General features: G+C 50.8%; 1 protein-coding gene across 2 annotated transcripts in view; it reads left to right on the top strand.

Moving 5' to 3' along the window:
* Positions 1 to 10942: 10942 nt before the first annotated feature.
* Positions 10943 to 21570, top strand: part of PIP5K1A (phosphatidylinositol-4-phosphate 5-kinase, type I, alpha) — a 119057-nt gene continuing 108429 nt past the window's right edge. For both annotated transcript variants that reach the window (XM_015424512.1, XM_015424513.1), the window contains exon 1: positions 10943 to 11309. In XM_015424512.1, the coding sequence (XP_015279998.1) occupies positions 11249 to 11309 (61 nt within the window). In that variant the 5' untranslated portion in view covers positions 10943 to 11248. The remainder of the gene's footprint in view (positions 11310 to 21570) is intronic.

A 21570-nucleotide genomic window follows, 5' to 3' on the forward strand; every position in this document is an offset into this window, starting at 1 on the left:
CGACTTGATTGGCTTTTGCCTCTAACATTCTAAACAGTTTGCTGTTCTGAGGTAAAATGTGTCCAGTCTCCAGGTGAGGGCTGGAGATCACTCAGAATTACAACTGCTTTCCAGATGGCAGAGATCAGTTCCCCTGGAGAAAATGGGGGGCTCTGTATCCTTATATGCTGCTGAGGTGGCCCCCATATGACAGCCAATGTGACATAGCAGTCAGGGCTTCAGAGCATGGAGAGGCTGCAGGGGTGTGGGGGGTGGAAAGCTGAAGAGTGAGGGGGAATAAAGGTAGGTTGATGATTGGCTGGGAAGGAGATAGGGTTGCCAACTCCAGGTGGGAAATTCCTGGAGATGTGAGGGATGGAGCCTGGAGAGGGTGAGGTTTCAGGAGGCGTGGGACATTGGACAGGTACAAAGCCATAGACTCCACCCTCCAAACCAACTATTCCCTTCTGGGGAACCATCGTTGCCTGTTAAGTCAACTACTTAACAAAGAGTCAGAGAGTGATTTCAGCAAGTGATTCAGCTTTAATGAGCAACACGTAACACAACTAGAACAGAACACTCAGAACAACCAGAACAGCTTTGCATTGCAGCTGGGCTTCTTTTAAACTCTCCCGGGCTAATGTAGCCACGCCTTACTGTACGTAACAACCAATAGGATTGTAACCATAATTTCCAATCACAGACGTTCCCTCTCAGGGAACTTGATAGTAGGTGATTGGTCGGCTCTTCCTGGGCTACCAATAGGGATTGCAAGATTAGGATCCTTGCCCAGGACAAAGCTATACATGGTGTTTCAATTAGTGAGTACAAACACAGTTGTCCATTGAGTTGAATATACCACATTGCCAATCTCCAGGTGAGGGCTGGAGATCACTCAAAATTACAACTGTTCTTTAGGTAGCAGAGATCAGTTCCTCTGGAGAAAATGGTGGACTCCGTGTCATTATACCCTGCTGAGGTCGCCACAGCAAATTGACACTGAGTGTCCAACGCCGGGGCACCCGCCCAGAGCCTCTTTCTAGAGGCCGTTGTATTTATTTCCACAACGGGCCTTCTTCCTAGTCTCCAATAAAGGGTGATAATCCTGACCTATCCTACAGGGCTGTTGTTCTAGAGATTTCTGCCATAATCAGGGGTCATTTCCTGCAGGAGCACACAGGAGCGGAGCTCCGGCAGTAAAGAGCCCACCTTTGCCGCTCTGAGTTGGGTTGTGAAGGGCGGGATATAAATCCAATCTCTTCTTCTTCTACCCAAAGGAGTCTCAGAGCGGCTCACAAACTCCTTTCCCTTCCCCTCCCCACAACAGACACCTTGTGAGGTCGGTGGGGCTGAGAGAGCTCTGACAGAAACTGCTCTTTTTCAAGGACAGCTCTTGTCAGAACTATGGCTTGCCCAAGGTCATCCAGCCAGGTGCAAGTGGAGGAGTGGGGAATCAAACCCGGTTCTCCCAGATTAGAGTCCACGCGCTAAACCACTACGCCAAATTGGCTCTCGCCAGATTGGGTACCAATGCAAATAATGGTAATTAAGTGATGTCAAGTTGCAACTGACTTGCAGGGCTTCCGAGGGAGGGGATGAGCAGAGGTGGTTTGCTGTTGCATAGCAACCCCGGTCTTCCTTGGTGGTCCCCCATCCCAATACTAAACAGGGCCAACCCTGCTTAGCTTCCAGGCTCTGTGAAACTTGGGCTAGTCTGGGCTATTCAGACTGCATTGCATAAATCCAAAATGTATGATGTTCTCAGGTGGATAGCCATGTTGATCCAAAGCAATAGAACAAGTTTTGAGTCCAGTGGCACCTTTTTGTTGTTGTTCAGTCGCACAGTCGAGACTGACTCTTCGCGACCCCATGGACCACATCACGCCAGGCCCTCCCGTCTTCCGCCGTCCTCCGGAGGTTGCTCACTTTCATGTTCGTTGCATGGATAACACTGTCTGACCATCTCATTCTTTGCTGTCCCTGTCTTCTTTGGCCTTCAGTCTTTCCCAGCATCAGGGTCTTCTTCTCCAGTGGGTGCTCCCTTCTCATTGGGTGGCCAAAGTATTTGAGCTTCAGTTTCATTATCTGGCCTCCCAGGGAACAGTCAGGGTTGATTTCTTTTAGGATTGACTGATTTGATCTCCTGGCAGTCCAAGGGACTCTCAAGAGTCTTCTCCAGCACCATAGTTCAAAAGAATCTATTCTTCTGAGGAACTCTCAGTCTGGGGCAAGGGATGCTCTGTCTTCTTGGTGCTTGGTGGGGGGGGGGCAACAGTGGGAGGACTTCTAGTGTCCTGGCCCCACTGCTGGATCTCCTGATGGCACCTGGGAATTTTGGCCACTGTGTGACAGTGTTGAACTGGATGGGCCACTGGCCTGATCCAACATTGGCTTCTCTTATGTTCTTATGTTAAGAGCAGAGGTCCCTCAGTGGTTATTAGCCACAAGGTACAGATAGGAACTCTCAGTCTGGGGCAAGGGATGCTCTGTATTCTTGATGCTTAGGAGGGGGGCAACAGTGGGAGGGGCTTCTGTTGTCCTGGCCCCACTGCTGGACCTCCTGATGGCACCTGGGAATTTTGGCCACTGTGTAACACAGAGTGTAGGACTGGATGGGCCACTGTCCTGATCCAACATTGGCTTCTCTTATGTTCTTATGTTCAGCACTCGGCCTTCATGGACCAACACTTTAAGACCAACACATTTTAATTCTGGGTATAAGCTTTCAGGTGCATGCACACTTGTGTATCTGAAGAAGTGTGCATACACATGAAAGCTTATACACAGAATTAAACTTTGTTGGGTCCCGGTCACACAGGCTGGAAAATGCGGGGGGGGGAGTGTGACTGTTTGCCCCGGAGCAAAGTAACGCGCGGCAGCCCGCTCACATGTCTCGTCGAGGTCCCGTGGGTATTGAAAACAGATCAGCCAATATCATAATGCCCCTATATAAATCAATGGTGCGACCTCATTTGGAATACTGTGTGCAATTCTGGTCACAACACCTTAAAAAGGATATTATAGCTTTGGAAAAAGTGCAGAAAAGGGCAACTCGAATGATCAAAGGGTTGGAACACTTTCCCTATGAGGAAAGGTTAAGGCGCTTAGGGCTCTTTAGCTTGGAGAAACGACGACTGAGGGGTGACATGATTGAGGTTTATAAGATTATGCATGGGAAAGAGCAGGTAGAGAAAGAGGTACTTTTCTCCCTTTCTCACAATACAAGAACTCGTGGGCACTCCATGAAATTGCTGAGCGGTCGGGTTAGAACGGATAAAAGGAAGTACTTCTTCACCCAAAGAGTGATTAACACTTGGAATTCACTGCCACAGGAAGTGGTGGCGGCTACAAGCATGGACGGCTTCAAAAGGGAATTAGATAAGCATATGGAGCAGAGGTCCATCAGTGGCTATTAGCCACAAGGTATAGCTAGGGGCTCTGGGGCAAGTGATGCTCTGTGATCTTGGTGCTTGGGGGGGGGTCAACAGTGGGAGGGCTTCTGATGTCCTGGCCCCACTGGTGGACCTCCTGATGGCACTGGTATTTCTGGCCACTGTGGGATACGGAGTGTTGGACTGGATGGGCCTTTGGCCTGATCCAACATTGGCATCTAGGGTTGCCAAATGGGGCCGGGGAATCCCCCGCTTCGGAGGCCCGATTTCCGCCGCGGTGGAATCGGGCCCCAGGGGGAACTCTGCCCCCGAAGCTGCGTCAACGGAGGTGACGCAGCCACGTCACTCACGTTGGGGGCGTAGCCCACATCATCGGGAGGGGGAAACCATATGGTTTCCCCCCGACAATGTGGGCCACACCCCCAACGTGAGCACGCAGCACGTCACTCCCTGTGACGTGCTGCCGGCACGTGCACGCAAAGCGCGCGCACGCATCCATTACGAACTCCCAGACCCCGGCGGGGCTCCCCCGCTCCGAGGGGTGAGTCGACTTGGCAACCCTATTGGCATCTCTTATGTTCTTATGTTCTTACACAGCGACGATTCTTGTGCCGTGGTGGTAGCTGCTGCCAAAGCAACATTTTAAAACATCTGCACAGTGGCCAGTACAGAGCCTGTACTGTACTGTGCTGTAGCTCAAGTGGCTAAGACGCTGAACTGCAGGCTGGAATGTCAGTAGTTCAGCAGTTTGAGACCCGAGTTGCCGCATGACGGAGTGAGCTCCCGTCTCTGGTTCCAGCTCCTGCCAACCTAGCAGTTCGAAAGTAATAAATTGCAAGTAGATAAATAGGTACTGCTTCAGTGGGAAGATAACAGCGTTCTGTGCTCTGGCCACATGCCCACGGAAATGTCTTTGGACAGCGCTGGCTGTTCGGCTTGGAAACGGAGATGAGCACCGCAACCCTAGAGTTGGATTTGACTGGCTTTCGAGCAAGGGAAACCTTTACCTTACCTTACGGAGCCTTGCTGGGCAAAAGCCCTATCTGGCCCACCTATGTTCTAAAAACACTTGTCAGGTGCCATGAGAGATGTTGGCGGGTTACAGTATAGGGCATCAGATGAACAATGCCATCCGACGAGGCATACAAAATTGATTGGCAATGTGAGTAATAATGTAATCATACAGTATTCAGATATCCAGTCGATGCAACAGGGCAAAGAATACAAAATTAGTGTGAACAGCAAATTGCTCAGGCTGGCCGAGTATGAGCAACACAGAATGTGGGATGACAAAGGTACAAGGCAATGCAGCACTGGCTGTGGTCACATTGGTGGTTTGGCGTGATATAGTGCCGCCTCTAATTGAACCGGTTTAAAGTGTTGCGTGGCATACCAGACACACAGCACACCTAGCTGCGGGTTACTCACGCAAACATCCCATGGTGAAGCATCCACATTATTGCAGCACCTCAGCCACAGAGTGCGCTGCCCAATTTTTTTCCAAAATGCATGCATGCTCATAAGTGTGTACATATGCACATGCACTCATGTGCATGCGCACACATGCACTGTGAGGTCCTGCTTATTGGGGAGACTGTTTCTCCTTTAAAACACACTCTGTGTACATGAATTTAGTAGATTTCTGCTGCCATCAAGAATTAAAATTCAAAATCTCTCTATCTGGGTAGAATGACCCATGTCTGGGCGCTTCAGAGGACTATGTGGCCCTGAGGAAGGACTGTTCTGGATGCTGGGATAAGTTTAAACAGATAATGATTTATTTATAAAAGAACAAAATAGGATTCTGGGTATTTCTGAACTGTTGTTGAAGAAAGAAAATATAACTGACAAAGCTTGGCGTCACACACCATCTCTCAAACACTAAAACTCAACTCTGACAGGCTTATCTCTCTCTCTCATATATAGCCACACAGGCTGAACTCCCTTGCTCATATATAGCCAACTCTCTCATATAGCCACACAGGTTGAACTCTCTTGCTCATATATATCCAACTCTCTCATATAGCCACACAGGCTGAACTCCCTTGCTCATATAGCCACCCAGGCTGAACTCTCTTCACAACTTTCCACACTCCTCTCTTCAGGAACACAGAATCACCTCAGAGACATCTCTCCTCCCACACTCTCAGTCATCAGCCAGTCACATCACACATGTCTCTCTGTCACTCTCCTTACATTACTGCAGTCACACTAAACATTTAAAGAAACACACACGCCAAAACATGAAATCATTACATGCACATATAAGCAACTTTAAAAAAACAAAAACAAAAAAACCCCCTCCCTAGCGGCGGAACAGATTTGCAGGTTCAGACTGCCAAATCCGTTCTGTGCATGCTCCCCCACGTTCAGACATCCGGCCATGCGCAATGACTGCGCGGGGAACCAGAAACACCACTTGCGATGTGGTGCCTTTTTAACCCGGCTCCAAGCCGTCCTATGACAGGATACGTATGGCTGGGGAACGCCTGACAGATGTGGCTGTCTGGCTGTGCCCATTTGATCCGGAGGGGAGGAGTGGCTGTTTCGGGCCAGACTGATCGTGTGATCACAGCCACTCCACATTTCCATATGAAACTGCCCTTCTGGACCATTCTGCCCACTACAGATCTATTTGCATTACAAGAATGGCCCCCTGAACATCAACCACCATAAGACTAAACAGAGGTCGATTGGGGGGGGATCGCGGGGGATCGCAGTTCCCTCGGGTGAGGTGCAGGGGGCGGGGCACATGATGAAGCCCCGCCCCCTGCTTCCGGCCGCCCCGCTTCCTGCCCTCGTTCAGCCAGGAGGAGGCAGGAGAAGAGGGAGGGTAAGTTGCTTCCTCCCTGCCTCTCCCCACCCCTGCCTGCCTGGGGCCAGGGAGGGCCTTGGCGGGGCTTCCTCGCACTCCCGCCGGCCTTGCAGGTCCACCGCCGGGCCCCTGATGTCAGGGGGTGTGGCATATGCTAATGAGTTCCCCTAGCTCTTTTTCTACAAAACGACCCCTGAGACTAAAAAGCAGGGAAGCATTTTCCCCCCTGTTCATAGAATCAGAGTTGGAAGGGACCTCCAAGGTCATCTAGTCCAACCCCCTGCACAATGCAAGAGGTTCACAAATACCTCCCCCCCACATACCCAGTGACCCCTGCTCCATGCCCAGGAGATGGGAAAAAACCCTCCAGGATCTCTGGCCAAACTGGCCTGGAGGAAAACTGCTTCCTGACCCCAAAGCGGCAATCAAGGGCGTGTCAGAAAGGGCCACGAGAACGAAGCCTTGATGCACCTTCCTGCCCTCCCTCTCATGATCTGCCTAAGTCCACATAATCAGCATTGCTGTGACTGTCAGATGTCCAGCTAGCCTCTGTTTGGAAACCTCCAAAGAAGGAGAGCCCACCACCTCCGGAGGAAGCCTGTTCTACTGAGGAACCGATCTGTCAAAAACCGCTCTGTCAGGAAATTCTTTCTAATGTTTAGCTGAAAACTCTTAAGATTTAATTGCAACCCGTTGGTTCTGGTCTGACCTACTGGGGCAACGGAGGAGGAGGAGGAGAAGAGGGCACTACTAGTCCCAGCTCCTGCCAACCTAGCAGTTCGAAAGCAAGAAATTGCAAGTAGTTAAATAGGGACCACTTCGGTGGGAAGGGAACAGCATTCCATGCGCCTTGGTGTTTAGTCATGCTGGCCACATGACCACAGAAACATCTTCGGACAGCGCTGGCTCTTCGGCTTTGAAACGGAGATGAGCACCGCAACCCTAGAGTCGGATTCAACTGGCTTTCGAGCAAGGGAACCTTTACCTTTTACTTCACTACCCAAGGGAGTCTCAGAGTGGCTTACAAACTCCTTTCCCTTCCCCTCCCCACAACAGACACCCTGTGAGGTCAGCGGGACTGAGAGAGCTCTTGACAGAGAACTGCTCTTTTTCAAGAACAGCTCTTATTAGAACTATGGCTTGCCCAAGGTCATCCAGCAGGTGCAAGTGGAGGAGTGAGGAATCAAACCCGGCTGTCCCAGATTAGAATTCTTGCACTTAACCACTACACTTAACCACTATACCAAAATACTCTGCACCATCCTCTATAGGACAGCCTTCAAGTACTTGAAGATGGTGATCATATCCCTTCTCAGTCGTCTCCTCTCCAGGCTAAACAGACCCAGCTCCTTCAACCTTTCCTCCTAGGGCTTAGACTCCAGACCCCTCACCATCTCCATTACCCTCCTCTGTTCTCTGTTTTCCTTTGTTGTTTTCGATACATTTGGAAACTTATTGATCAACCTGCCAATGAAGTAAGCTTTACCTTGCTGATGGCAGTTCATCTCTTAAAAAGCCAAAATGGTTTATCCTAATTGGCACCCAAAACTGTTTCAATAATGGTTATAAAGAAGGATGCATTTTGTAACTTTTTGGGTGAAGTGAGTCAGTCTGAAAGAAAAGCGATAAAATGCCGCAATTCAGTGGTTTAGTTTGCACCGGTAGCCTCTTTCGCAGTGTTGGAACGCGGTGTGAAATCGTAACTGAAAAATCCTGGATTAAAGCTGAGTCCTTTGGTTTAGCTGGATTGTGTGGGCGGGCTGGAAAAAGGCTGGCAGAGCGGCATCCGGCAGCGCTATCCGCATGATCCCACGTGTCAGTACAAATGGCTTTCAGATCATCTGTTTTTTGATAGCTAATCCTGACAAACAGATCAGAGGAATGCATTTGGGGACGGAGGCGGCGAGGGGATATTCCGTGCCACTTCCATAGCAAAAGCAAATTAGGTCGCATTCTGACCTGATAAAGAGAAAGGAGCAATTTGCTTCCCGCTCTTTAACTTTATCTGGTTTGTGATATTTTTCACCCTGATCACTTTGATTGAGTAGAGGGTTGAGGGATCCATCGGCGAGTACATTTTTCTGAAGAAGCGAAAAACCGCATTTCAATCATAATTATGTAAGGAAATGGCCCTTGTCATTCTTTGACATTCTTCAACAGCCAGTTTGGTGTAGTGGTTAAGTGCGCGGACTCTAACCTGGGAGAACTGGGTTTGATTCCCCGCTCCTCCACTTGCAGCTGCTGGATGACCTTGGGCAAGCCATAGTTCTGTCAAGAGCTGTTCTTGAAAAAGAGCCGTTTCTGTCAGAGCTCAGCCCCACCGACCTCACAGGGTGTCTGTTGTGGGGAGGGGAAGGGATAGGAGTTTGTAAGCTGCTCTGAGACTCCGAGTGAAGGGCGGGGTATAAATCCAATCTCCTCCTCCTCCTCTTCTTCTTTGTAGGCCCACAAAGAGATCCATGCCTGCGTGGCTGTCTGTACTTGTGCTGTGACAAGACTCACATTTCGTTTTTCTCCAGGATATGGGCTGCTGACCCCTGTGTCTCCCATTTCCCGAGGCTGTGGTGCTTCAACAGAAATGACCTCATTTTCTTTCCTGTCTTCCAGCAAGTAGTCAAGGATGACTGTGTCATTTGTTCCAAGGAAATCCCAGCCTGCCTCTCGTAGAATTACAGAATCCCAGCGTTAGAAGGGGCCGTACTGGTCATCTAGTCCAACCCCCCTGCTCAAAGATCCGACTGGACCTGTTTGATTCTGGCTTCAGATCGCTGTTGTTGGGAGATCACTCGTAAGTCTGGGATATCTCCAGGCCTCACCTGGAGGTTGTCGTCAAGTTGCACTATGAAAAATTACTTAGGCTTCGGTTCTGCAGTGAATATATTTCTTCATCACATTATGAAAACATCTGCGTACGTTTTCATAATGTGATGAAAAAATATATTCGCTGCAGAACCGAAGCCTAAATTATTTTTCATAATACAGCATCACGGTTGTTTTTTGTTATCGACTCCATCCTTTCCCGTGATCAATCTGTTGCTTCTACACTCACCTGGAGGTTGGCAACAGTGTTCCCTCTAAGCCGAGTCAGTGTGAGCCAGCTCACAGTTTTTTAGCCTCCAGCTCACAGGTTTTTGTCTGAGCTCAGGAAGGAGGGCTCCAGAGCAAACTCATTCATGCAGTAGCCAAATCGCTCGCTCACAGCTTTCATGCCAGGAGCTCACAAAGTCGAATTTTTGCTCACAAGACTCCACAAGCTTAGAGGGAGCATTGGTTGGCAACCCTGCTTTAGGGGATTCAGTTACTGGAGGATAGGTCTATCGGTTGCTAGTGTTCCCTCTAAGCTGAGTTAGTGTGAGCTAGCTCAGTTTTTTTAGCCTCCAGCTCACACATTTTTGTCTCAGCTCGAAAAGGAGGGGTCCAGAGAGCAAACTAATTCATGCAGCCGCCAAATCGCTCACTCACAGCTTTAATGCCAGTAGCTCACAAAGTCGAATTTTTGCTCACAAGACTCCACAGCTTAGAGGGAGCATTGGTCAGGAGGCAACCATGGGGGGAGGCCTCGGCCTCTCTGCCCTGTCGTTGGCCCTCCAGAGGAACTGGTTGGCCCCTGTGTGAGACAGGAGGCTGGACTGGATAGACCCTCACTGGTCTGATCCAGCAGGGCTCTTCTGATGTTCTTATGAGGGGAAGGCCTCGGCCTCTCTGCCCTGTCGTTGGCCCTCCAGAGGAACTGGTTGGCCCCTGTGTGAGACAGGAGGCTGGACTGGATAGACCCTCACTGGTCTGATCCAGCAGGGCTCTTCTGATGTTCTTATGAGGGGAAGGCCTCGGCCTCTCTGCCCTGTCGTTGGCCCTCCAGAGGAACTGGTTGGCCCCTGTGTGAGACAGGAGGCTGGACTGGATAGACCCTCACTGGTCTGATCCAGCAGGGCTCTTCTGATGTTCTTATGAGGGGAAGGCCTCGGCCTCTCTGCCCTGTCGTTGGCCCTCCAGAGGAACTGGTTGGCCCCTGTGTGAGACAGGAGGCTGGACTGGATAGACCCTCACTGGTCTGATCCAGCAGGGCTCTTCTGATGTTCTTATGAGGGGAAGGCCTCGGCCTCTCTGCCCTGTCGTTGGCCCTCCAGAGGAACTGGTTGGCCCCTGTGTGAGACAGGAGGCTGGACTGGATAGACCCTCACTGGTCTGATTCAGCAGAGCTCTTCTGGTGTTCTTACTTGGGACGCTTTGGAGCTATGACAGAACAGGACTCGAACCCAGGCCTGCCATGAAATGAGGGCCAATATCTCTCCCCTACGCCACACCGCCTGGTCCGGTTGTGTCACAAACGTGTTGGGCGACCAAGAGACATTTTTAGCCCCTTGGTGAATGACAGTGACACCAGAACCTGCTCTTTTGCACTCAGCAAAGGTGAGATCAGGATTAGGGAGTGATGCTAACAAAGCAAGCAGCATCACCATGACAACAACGAATGCTACGGAGCAGCAGCGCTGACTCTTCAAGATTTGCAGGTTCTGTTGCTATAGGAACCACCAAGATGGCGACGGAGGAGAACCCTTTGTTGTTGTCATGGAGGCGGCCACGCCAACTCCCACGTGACATCCCCCCTGGGCCGCCTCCACCAGGTCTTCCACCGCCTTTTCCTTCAGCGCCTGCGCAGTGGTCTCCTCCTGGCTCCCCCCGTTCAGTGATAAACAAGGCGGTGATTTCATTCTCTTTTCCGTTTCCGTTCTCTCCTCCTCTTCCCCCCCCCTCGCCCACACGGTGTGGGCTGTTCCGAAGCCGTTTGGGAGGATCCACGGAAGGAAAAGGGGGGAGGTGTAGAAGAAACAGACAGGGAAGAGGCGTAACCCCCACCGCCACCCCGTGGGCGCCCAGATGGTGCGGCCCGCAGGCGGCGCTTGAAGCGAGAGCGGGCGAGACCAAGTGAAGAGCGCGGGGGGGGCGAGGAGAAAGAAACGGAAAGAGACTGCAGGGTGGTGGTGGGGGGGGACACGAGAGTCGGCCAAAGGAGGAGGAAGAGGAGGGGGAGGCGCGGAGGAGTGAGGAAGAGGAAGCCAAGATGGCGGCGGCGGGGCCCGAGTCTGGGGGGAGCAGCAGCAGCAGCAGCGGCGGCCTGACAGGTGAGGGGGGGTGTCAGACCCCCATTTTCTGTGGGGAAGGGCCGAGAAGGAGGGGGTGCGGGGCGCTGAGGCACTTGTGGGGCCAGAGGGGGGCATATATTGCACTTATGGGGCCAAAGGGGGACATATATTGCACTTATGGGGCCGAAGGGGGGCATATATTGCACTTATGGGGCCAAGGGGGGCGTGTGTGGTACTTATGGGGCCAGAGGTGGGCATATGTGGCAATTATGGGGCCAAAGGGCACTTGTGGGACCAAAGGGGGCATATGTGGCACTTATGGGGCCGAAGGGGGCACATGTGAGACGCACTTATGGGGCCGAAGGCATATATTGCACTTATGGGGCCAAGGGGGGCGTGTGTGGTACTTATGGGGCCAGAGGTGGGCATATGTGGCACTTATGGGGCCAAAGGGGGGCGAGTGTGGCACTTATGGGACCGGGGGGTCCTCTGTGGCACTTATGGGGCCAGAGGTGGGCATATGTTGCACTTATGGGGCCAGGCACTTATGGGGCCTGGGGGGCTGGCCCTGAGGCACGTATGGGGCCATAGGGGGCATATGTTGCAATTATGGGGTCAGAGGGGGGGCCTGTGGCATGTATGGGGCCTGGGAGTTCTCCTTGGCAGAGATTGAGGGGCTGCAGAAAAGAGTCCTTACTGGAAGATTCTTATATGGGGGGGGGGTATTATTGTGGCAATATAGGAAACTTTCTGCGTGTCTGGACCAGACCCCACCTGGGGGACAGGGGAGCACTTGAGGGGGAGGCAAAGACCCCCCCCCCAAGTGGGTAGCTGGGAGGGAATGTGGGGCTGGCGTTCCTGGGAGAGGTGTGTGTGGGGGGGTCTCGGTGTGGGAGGGGGCTGCCATTCCTGAGATGGGGAAGGCTCGTTTCATTGGGGAGGGTTTTTTTTTATCAGGACAGCAAAAAAAGTTGTGTGGGTGGGTGGGTGGGGGGCAGATGGGTCTCCCTAGCTATGCAGCAGGCCGAGGAAGGGGCTGCAATGGCAGGCGGGAAGAGATGTTGGTAATTCTCTTGGCGTAAAATAAGAACCTCTACACTCAGACGCACTAAACCTCTGAACTCCAGGGCCAGGAGACAACATCAGGGGGAGGCTTTGGCCTCTCTGCCCTGTTGCTGGCCCTCCAGAGGAACTGGCTGGACATGGTGTGAGACAGGAGGCTGGACTAGATGGACCTTCACTGGTCTGACCCAGCAGGGGTCCTCTGATATTCTTATGTTAGGGTAAGATTCTGGGGTTAGAATGAGGAGAGGGATTCTCCTGGGGGGGGGCCTTTGAGGAACATGATTCCTTCTCCCCCCCCCCCACCTTGATTTGCCAGTAAGAAAGAAGAAATATTTTTTTGGGGGAGGGTTCTTTTCAGAGGGGAGCATGTCAGTGTTTGGGGGAGATATGGAAGAGTGAAAAACTATTATGGGGGACCAGTTCTGGGAGAAAACTTAAGCCGCAGTTTGTTGATGGGGGCAGTGAAGGGGAATGGCTCAGAAAGGTGATGGACTGGTTCGTGGTGGAAATTGCCATCAAATCTCATAAGAACATAAGAGACCTGCTGGATCAGACCTGTGGTCCATCCAGGCCAGCCTCCTGCCTCACACAGTGGCCAGCCAGTTCCTCTGGATGGTCAACAACTGGGCAGAGAGGCCGAAGCCTCCCCCGATGTTGCCTCCTGGCTCTGGGATTCAGAGGATTAGTGCCTCTGAATGTGGAGGTTCCCCTCAGTCACTAAGGCTGATAGCCTTTGATAGACTTATCCTCCACAAATCTATCTAACCCCCTTTTCAAGCTGTCTGTGCCTGTGACCATCGCTCCATCCTCTGGCAGCAAATTTATTTATTTATATTTATTTATTTCTTCGACTTGCTACCCTGCTCTAACCCCCGAAGGGGTCTCTGAGCGGCTACAGTTATTCATTATCCCTAACCTATGGCCACAATTCTTAGGGGTGGGGACATCCCTACCGGCACCCAGGGGAGGGGGGTTTCTTTTCTCGGGTCGGCTCCGTCGTCTTCAGCTTCGGCTTCTGGCTCCTTTTCTGGCGATCTTTTCAGTGGTGGATTGGTTGGCCCTTCTGCCGCGCGGCATGCTCGGCGCGGCCATGGCTCTGTCCTTGCGGCTCCGCCCCACCTGCGCCACTATGCTCGTGCATCGTCCTGGCTCCGCCTTCTCCACCGCCGTCTGGTTTCGCCACCGATGTACCCGAACGCCATTTTCGCCGCTCGCTGCTTTCGCTGTCCGCCGAGCTCCGACCCTCCAACGACCCCCACAATGGGGGAGGGTGCCCCCTACCATCTAAAGTAGGTTCCCATTTATCTAATCGCGCTCATTTTGATATTAATGGCACTTTCAAACCGCTGGGTTCCACTTTTTAAGCACTCTCTGTGTAAAGTAGTATTTCCTTGTGTCCATCCTGAGCCTACTGCCCATCGGCTTCGTTGGATGCCCTCAAATTCTAGTACTTGGGGAGAGGGAGTAAAAGTTCTGTTTGTCAGCTCTCTTAACCCCAGTCCCAGCCGGCTTCAGGCAGCGCCGTGTGGTTTGCAAGGCGAGAGAAGAACAGGGATGCTTTGCCTGCTGCTGCATAGCAACTTCCTTGGTGATCTCCCATTCGAGTACTAATCAGGGCCGACCCCGCTTTGCCTCTGAGATCTGATGAAATCGGGCTAACCTGTGTACAATTCTGGTCACCACACCTCCAGAAGGATATTATAGCATTGGAAAAAGTGCAGAAAAGGGCAACTAGAATGATCAAAGGGTTGGAACAGTTTCCCTTTGAAGAAAAATTAAAACGATTGGGGCTCTTTAGCTTGGAGAAACGACGGCTGAGGGGTGACATGATCGAGGTTTATAAGATTATGCATGGGATAGAGCAGGTAAAGAAAGAGGTACTTTTCTCCCTTTCTCACAATACAAGAACTCGCGGGCACTCCATGAAATTGCTGAGCGGTCATGTTAGAATGGATAAAAGGAAGTCCTTCTTCACCCAAAGAGTGATTAACACATGGAATTCACTGCCACAGGAGGTGGCGGCGGCTACAAGCATGGACGGCTTCAAGAGGGAATTGGATAAGCATATGGAGCAGAAGTCCATCTGTGGCTATTAGCCACAAGGGATAGATAGGAACTCTGGGGCCAGTAATGCTCTGTATTTTTGGCGCTTGGGGGGGGGAGGCAACAGTGGGAGGTCTCCAAGTGTCCCGGCCCCACTGGTGGACCTCCTGAGGGCCCCTGGTATTTTTGGCCACTGTGTGACACAGAGTGTTGGACTGGATGGGCCATTGGCCTGATCCAACACTGGCTTCTCTCTTCTGTTCTTATGTTAAGAGCAGAGGTCCATCAGTGGTTATTAGCCACAAGGAACAGATAGGAACTCTCGGTCTGGGGCAAGGGATGCTCTGCATTCTTGGTGCTTTTGGGGTGGGGGGCCACAGTGGGAGGGCTTCTAGTGTCCTGGCCCCAATGCTGGACCTCCTGATGGCCCCTGGTATTTCTGGCCACTGTGTGACACAGAGTGTTGGACTGGATGGGCCATTGGCCTGATCCAACATTGGCTTCTCTTATGTTCTTATGTTAACCTGGTCCATGCAGATCAGGGTACTCGTCAGGTTAGGGAGAAGACAGTTGGACTAACGGATGATGGGGGAAGAGTTAAGCTTCTTGGTGGCTTTTGATCCTCCCTTCTAGAGGTGTTTTAATAAAGGAAACGTCTGAATGCCCCTGTGCTCCTAGTGCAGTGGAGGTGCAGGAAAGACAAGCGGGGCAGGGCCTGCCTTCGCTGCCCCTCCCTGTGGGGGGGGGGAAGCGGATCCTCTGTGGGCACGGGGCTCCTTTGGGAGGAAGGAAATGACTGGCTTCTCTGGAATGAAACATGCTTGCGTGGTTTCTTTTCTGGGTCTCTCTCCGTGCGCAAGGAAGACCTTGTTCACTTGGAGGAAAGAGGGCGAATAAGCTCCTGCGGTGGGGGTGGAGATGGATTTTGGAAGACGGGGAGATGAATGGCGGGCCCGCAGGGCTCTTTTTGTAGAAAAAGCCCAGCAGGAACTCATTAGCATAATAGGCCACACCCAACAGCAGACACTCATTGGCATATTAGGCCACACCCTGACCGCACCATTCATTAGCACATTAGGCCACACCCCCATGTTACCAGAAGTGTGGTCATCCAGCCACACCCACCTTTCCCTTCTTATTCTGTTTACCTTGTTTGTTGTCAAAACCCAGGGCCTTTTTTTGTAGCAGGAACTCCTTTGCATGTTAGGCCACACACCTCTAATGTAGCCAATCCTAATGAGTTCCTGCTGTTGGGTGTGGCCTATTATGCTAATGAGTTCCCGCTGGGTGTGGCCAACTCGGGAGCCAGCCGGAACTCTGTTCCTGCCCAAAAATAACCCTGGCGAGCCGGGTATGGAGCAGAGTCTCATGGAGTGTGAACGAAGAGAAGCAGGATGAGAGATTTATTTACTTGCACAGCAAGGTTCGAGTTTAGGAGCCACCCGAGAGGCCATCGAGATTTTCGAAGTACAAGCTTTCGGGTGTCAGAGGTCCTTTCGTCAGACACCTGAGAAAGGGAGCTTTGAATCTTGAAAGCTCGCACCCTGGAAATCTTGTGCTCCTGGACTGGAATCTGCCTCTCCTACTGGCAGAGCAGACCAACATGGCTGCCCTGTGAAATTGCTTACTTATAGTTTCTTTTGTAGACTTCTTATTCGCTGAAAAGGACTGTTTGCAATACCTTAACAATGAAGGAAGTGATGTGGTGTAGAAGCAAGGTAGGGGGAATATGTTGTCGAAGGCTTTCAGGGCCAGAGTTCATTAGTTGTTGTAGATTTTCCAGGCTGTCTGGCCGTGGTCTTGGCCTTGTAGGGCCTGACGTTTCGCCAGGAGCTGTGACTGGAATTGTTCTCAGCAGTATAACACAGAAAGATGGAGTACTCTCTGTGTCAAGGTACACAGAGAGTGCTCGATCTCTCTGTGTTATACCTCTGAGGATGCCAGTCACAGCTGCCGGCAAAACGTCAGGTCCAGAAGGCCAAGACCACGGCCACACAGCCCGGAAAATCTACAACAACTAAAGGTAGGGGGAGTTGATCCCAATTCCTTAACCTGGATGTGGGGTTTTCCTAGTTTCCGTGTTTAGGACCCCGTGACTAAGTCATTATTTCCTTTGGTGTTCAAAAATTGGGAGGGTGTTTCAAACCCCCCCCCCCCCATCTTCTCATCTCATTCCTACAGGAAAGCAAGAGATTTAAAGCCACACTGCTGTGCACAGCTGAGCAATCTGGAAAGTGTGGGGACACGACAGTGCTGGATTAATTGCAGTGAAGCGTGAAGGCCTTACCTGGCCTGTGTGATTACCTGCTTTAAATGTTGTCTGGAGACCTTCGATGATAAAGAGAGAGAATCTGCCCATTCCGTGGCCCCTCCCTGTCAGCAGCGAGGTTTATGGGAAAGCTATTTTAGGGAGGGAGTGGAGGCCAGGAGCCTGCTTTTGGCTCCCGGAGTTGGCTGCCACCAAGAGATTTAGTTGCTGCAGCTACCGTACCTTCCGTACTCCCGTCCTGCTGGAGCGGTTTCTGGGGTGTTCAGCAGTTGATCTCTATCTTAAGAGAGTTCATAGTGCTTCCCACAGTTCGAAACAAAGCTGCATCAAAGGCATCTTCTGTATTTTGCACGACACGGATACTAGTCAATGGTGACTAAAGGGAACCTCCCCGTTCAGAGGATGAAAACCTCTGCGTACCTGTGCCAGGAGTCAACCTCAGCCACTCCACCCTGTTCTGGGACCTCCAGAGGAACCAGCTAGCTACTGTGTGAGACAGGATGCTGGACTGGATGGACCACTGGTCTGATCTAGTAGGGCTCTTCTTACGACAGCCTCCTTGTCTGTGTTCTAGCAGAATCGGAAGCGCCATTAATAGGAACCGGCTGGGCTGTTAAATCAGACAGCCCCAAGATGAAGCCAGGAATAGTAAGAAGTGATTAATCCCGACCACATTCCCTATAGGATAGTCATGGCAGATATTTTTTGCCATTAGTTCACGGTCCTTTAAATATACGGCATGTCTTAACTCAGTTTATTGGTGGTAGCGGGAAGTGCCACCAAGTCACGGCTGAGTGACGGTGACCCCGTAAAGTTGACATGGCAAGAGATGAGCAGAGCTGGTTTGCCATTGTCCGCCTCTATGTAGCAACTCTGGACAAGTCCAGTGGTCAGAGCCGGTTCGGTGTAGTGGCTAGGAGTGCGGACTCTAATCTGGGAGAACCGGGTTTGATTCCCCACTCCTCCACTTGCAGCTGCTGGTGTGACCTTGGGCCAGTCACAAGTTCTCTCAGAGCTGTTCTCTCAAGGGCAGTTTTCAAGAGAGCTCTCTCAGCCCCCCCCCCGCCTTCCAGGCAGTGTTCCCTCTAAGCTGAGTTAGTGTGAGCTAGCTCACAGTTTTTTAGCCTCCGGCTCACATGTTTTTGTCTTGGCTCAGGAAGGATGGCTCCAGAGCCAACTAGTTCATGCAATGGCCAAATCGCTTGCTCACCACTTTCATGCCAGTCGCTCACAAAGTGGAATTTTTGCTCACAAGACTCCACAGCTTAGAGGGAGCATTGCTCACAGGGTGTCTGTTGTGGGGAGGGGAAGGGAAAGGAGATTATAAACTGCTCTGAGACTCCTTCGGGTAGTGAAGGGCGTGGTATAAATCCAATCTCCTCCTCCTCCTCCTCTTTTTTTTTTAACCAAAACAATTTTATTTATTGTAACACTTGAATACAGACAATTGTAACATTTGAATACAAACAGCAAATCGCTGGTTTTCTTCATATAAAACAAAGAATTACAATAATATCAGTAAATATAGGAATTACACTGAAAAACCTTGAAAGCCATACAATATTTAGCTGGGGCTACCCAGGTCAGGGTTAAACTCAGTTCAGCAATCACAGCAAATCTTCACTGTTAGCGGCCTTCACTTTTGCAAAGCTTTACTCCAGGGGTGTCGAACTCATTTGTTACGAGGGCCAGGTGTGACATAAATGCAACCTTGTCGGGCCGGGCCATGAGTGTCATAAAATGTAATGCCAGGTAGCAGAGATATAAACTTTATAAAGGACACAAACATAAATAATTTTTTTTTTTACTTAACATAACAACATGCCTAAAACGTTAGCTCTGTAAGCTGCAAACCTACTTTTGGTTTATTGACATTCAGCACAGAAACCTCATGCTCAGAGTTCTGAGTCTAGGACCCAGGTTAAAACATGAAATGGGTGAGTGATTAAGAGAGTATGGCGAAGCAGGCTACGATGCAGCAGCAGCAGCAGTAGAACTGGAAGCAGGAGACGGCCAGTTCCACTGCGGGCCTGATAGAAGCCCTCCGGGGGCCTGATCCAGCCCCTGGGCCACATGTTTGACACCCCTGCTTTACTCCATTCCCAGTGCTGTCATTCAGCTTGGTCAGTTACTGGGTTCTTGGGGAGACGATCAGTTTCTAGGGCTAGTTCAATGGCAGAGCTGATATCACAACCTTGATGAAGTCCTTTGAAACCATGGGGGGAGGAGGGGGGTTTCAGTGAATGCAGCCTGTTACGCAGAAGTGAACGATGGGGTGCCCACTGCCGTTCTCTTGCCCAGGGGTGACACCGCCGCTGGCCGCAGCACCTGTAGACTGTTGTGGGGCCCTGCCTAATGCCAATAACTTATTTTTGGTGGTGGTGGTGGGGAGCCTAGCATGTCCAGAGAGGAACATTCCAGGAACTTCTGAAGTCACGAAAGATCCTGGACGAACCAGTTTCGAGGGAAACTTGTCATGCAGCACCTCTTTCTTATCAGATTCAGGTGTGCTTTCTTAGCGTGTCATGCACTGGTGCATAAAAATGCTGTTGGTGTATGTTTACAGTATTTAAAAATATTGGCTGCTCTGTCTCTTTTTAAAAGAACGGTAAGCGTGGCTTAGTGTTTTCCCCAATTAGGAAAACGGGGACGAGCTGAAAACAGAAACGGCTAAGATTGTAGTAAACACAAGGACATTTTTATTACCTGGATTGAGGGCCGCTTTCCTCTCCACGCCACCAGCGGTTTCTAGGGACAGGCTCAGGGAATTAACCTCCCATTGGCTAGTGGCTTTAAAGTGCTGCTTCATGTTCGTGCGTGTGTGGGGTTTTTTTGTTAATTCCCAAATGGGCAGCTGTTCTTTTGCCCTGTCAGTGTTCCCTCTAAGCTGAGTTAGTGTGAGCTGGCTCACAGTTTTGTAGCCTCTGGCTCACACATTTTGGTCTTAGCTCAGGAAGGAGGGCTCCAGAGCAAACTAATTTATGCAGTGGCCAAATCGCTCGCTCACAACTTTAATGCCCAGTAGCTCACAAAGTAGAATGTTTGCTCACAAGACTCCACAGCTTAGAGGGAACACTGCCTGTGGTCCCTTAGAAATCGTGCATATTTCCTGCCAGAGTTATGCGGTTGTTAGAAAGCCCTTCACCCTTCCAAAACGTTACAGCATTTTAAAACCTTGCCTTAATTTCATGCCAGTGGGAGCTGGCATGGCAGTAGTTGGTTAGAGTTCCTGATTAGGAGGTGGGAGACCTCGGGTTCGAATCCCCACTCTGCCCTTGGCAGTTTGCTGGGTGACCTTGTGCCAGTCACATGCTCTCAGCCTGATCTACCTCACAGGGTGGTTAGAATCATAGAGTTGGAAGGGACCTCCAGGGTCATCTAGTCTAACGCTCTGCACAGTGCAGGAAATTCACAAATACCTCCCCCCATACATACCCAGTGACCAGTGTTCTCTCTAAGCTGAGTTAGTGTGAGCCAGCTCACAGTTTTTTAGCCTCCGGCTCACACACTTTTGTCTTAGCTCAGGAAGGAAGGCTCCAGAACAAACTAATTTATGCAGTCGCCCAATCGCTCGCTCACAACTTTAATGCCAGTAGCTCGCAAAGTAGGAGTTCTGCTCACAAGACTCCACAGCTTAGAGGGAGCATTGCCAGTGACCAGTGTTCCCTCTAAGCTGAGTTAGAGTGAGCTAGCTCACAGTTTTTTTTCCTCCAGCTCACACATATTTGTCTCAGCTCAGGAAGGATGGCTCCAGAGCAGTGTTCCCTCTAAGCTGAGTTAGTGTGAGCTAGCTCACAGTTTTTTAGCCTCCAGCTCACAGATTTTTGTCTTCGCTCAGGAAAGATGGCTCCAGAGCAAACTAATTTATGCAGTAGCCAAATCGCTCGCTCACAAATTGAATGCCAGGAGCTCACAAAGTAGGATTTTTGCTCACAGAACTCCACAGCTTAGAGGGAACATTTCTCCAGAGCAAACTAATTAATGCAGGAGCCAAATGGCTTGCTCACAACTTTAATGCCAGTAGCTCGCAAAGTAGGAGTTCTGCTCACAAGACTCCACAGCTTAGAGGGAGCATTGCCAGTGACCCCCTGTTCCATGCCCAGAAGATGACAAAAGAAAACCTCCGGGATCTCCAGCCAAAGTGGCCTGGAGAAAAATGGCTTCCTGACCCCAAAGTGGCATCAGCATTTCCCCCGGGCGTGTCAGAAAGGGTAATGAGAACTCAGCCCTGAGGGTAAAACGCAGGAGAGGAGAAGAGTGTAAGCCAACTTGTGTGTGTGGGGGGGTCCATTGGAGAGAAGGGGGGGTATAATTGAAGTAAATAAATCCTTAATCTGAAAGAGAACTCTTGTTCCATAGGAGACATTTTTCATTTTTCCGCTGGGAGCATTAAGAAAAAATCTGAGGGGAATGGAGAATGGCGGGGGGTTAGCATGCAGTGTCTCACATAAGGGACCTTAGTTTGGTGTCGTGGACTCGTGGTGAGAGCGTGGACTCTAATCTGGGAGAGCCGGGTCTGATTCCTCACTCCTCCACTTGCACCTGCTGGATGACCTTGGGCAAGCCGTAGTTCTGACAAGAGCTGTCCTTGAAAAAGAGCCGTTTCTGTCAAGAGCTCTCTCAGCCAATGTTCCCTCTAAGCTGTGGAGTCTTGTGAGCAGAAATCCAACTTGGCGAGCTACTGGCATTAAAGCTGTGAGCGAACGATTTGGCTACTGCATAAATTAGTTTGCTCTGGAGCCATCCTTCCTGAGCTAAGGCAAAAATGTGTGAGCCGGAGGCTAAAAAACTGTGAGCTAGCTCACACTAACTCAGCTTAGAGGGAACACTGCTTACAATGTATGCCAGATTTTTATGCAATGTACATACTACTTACAACGTATGACATTTATACGCAGAATATACATACGATGCTGATTAATC

Source organism: Gekko japonicus, unplaced genomic scaffold (genome assembly GCF_001447785.1).
Source record: "Gekko japonicus isolate JY-2015 unplaced genomic scaffold, Gekko_japonicus_V1.1 scaffold142, whole genome shotgun sequence".
Taxonomy (NCBI): Eukaryota; Metazoa; Chordata; class Lepidosauria; order Squamata; family Gekkonidae; genus Gekko; species Gekko japonicus.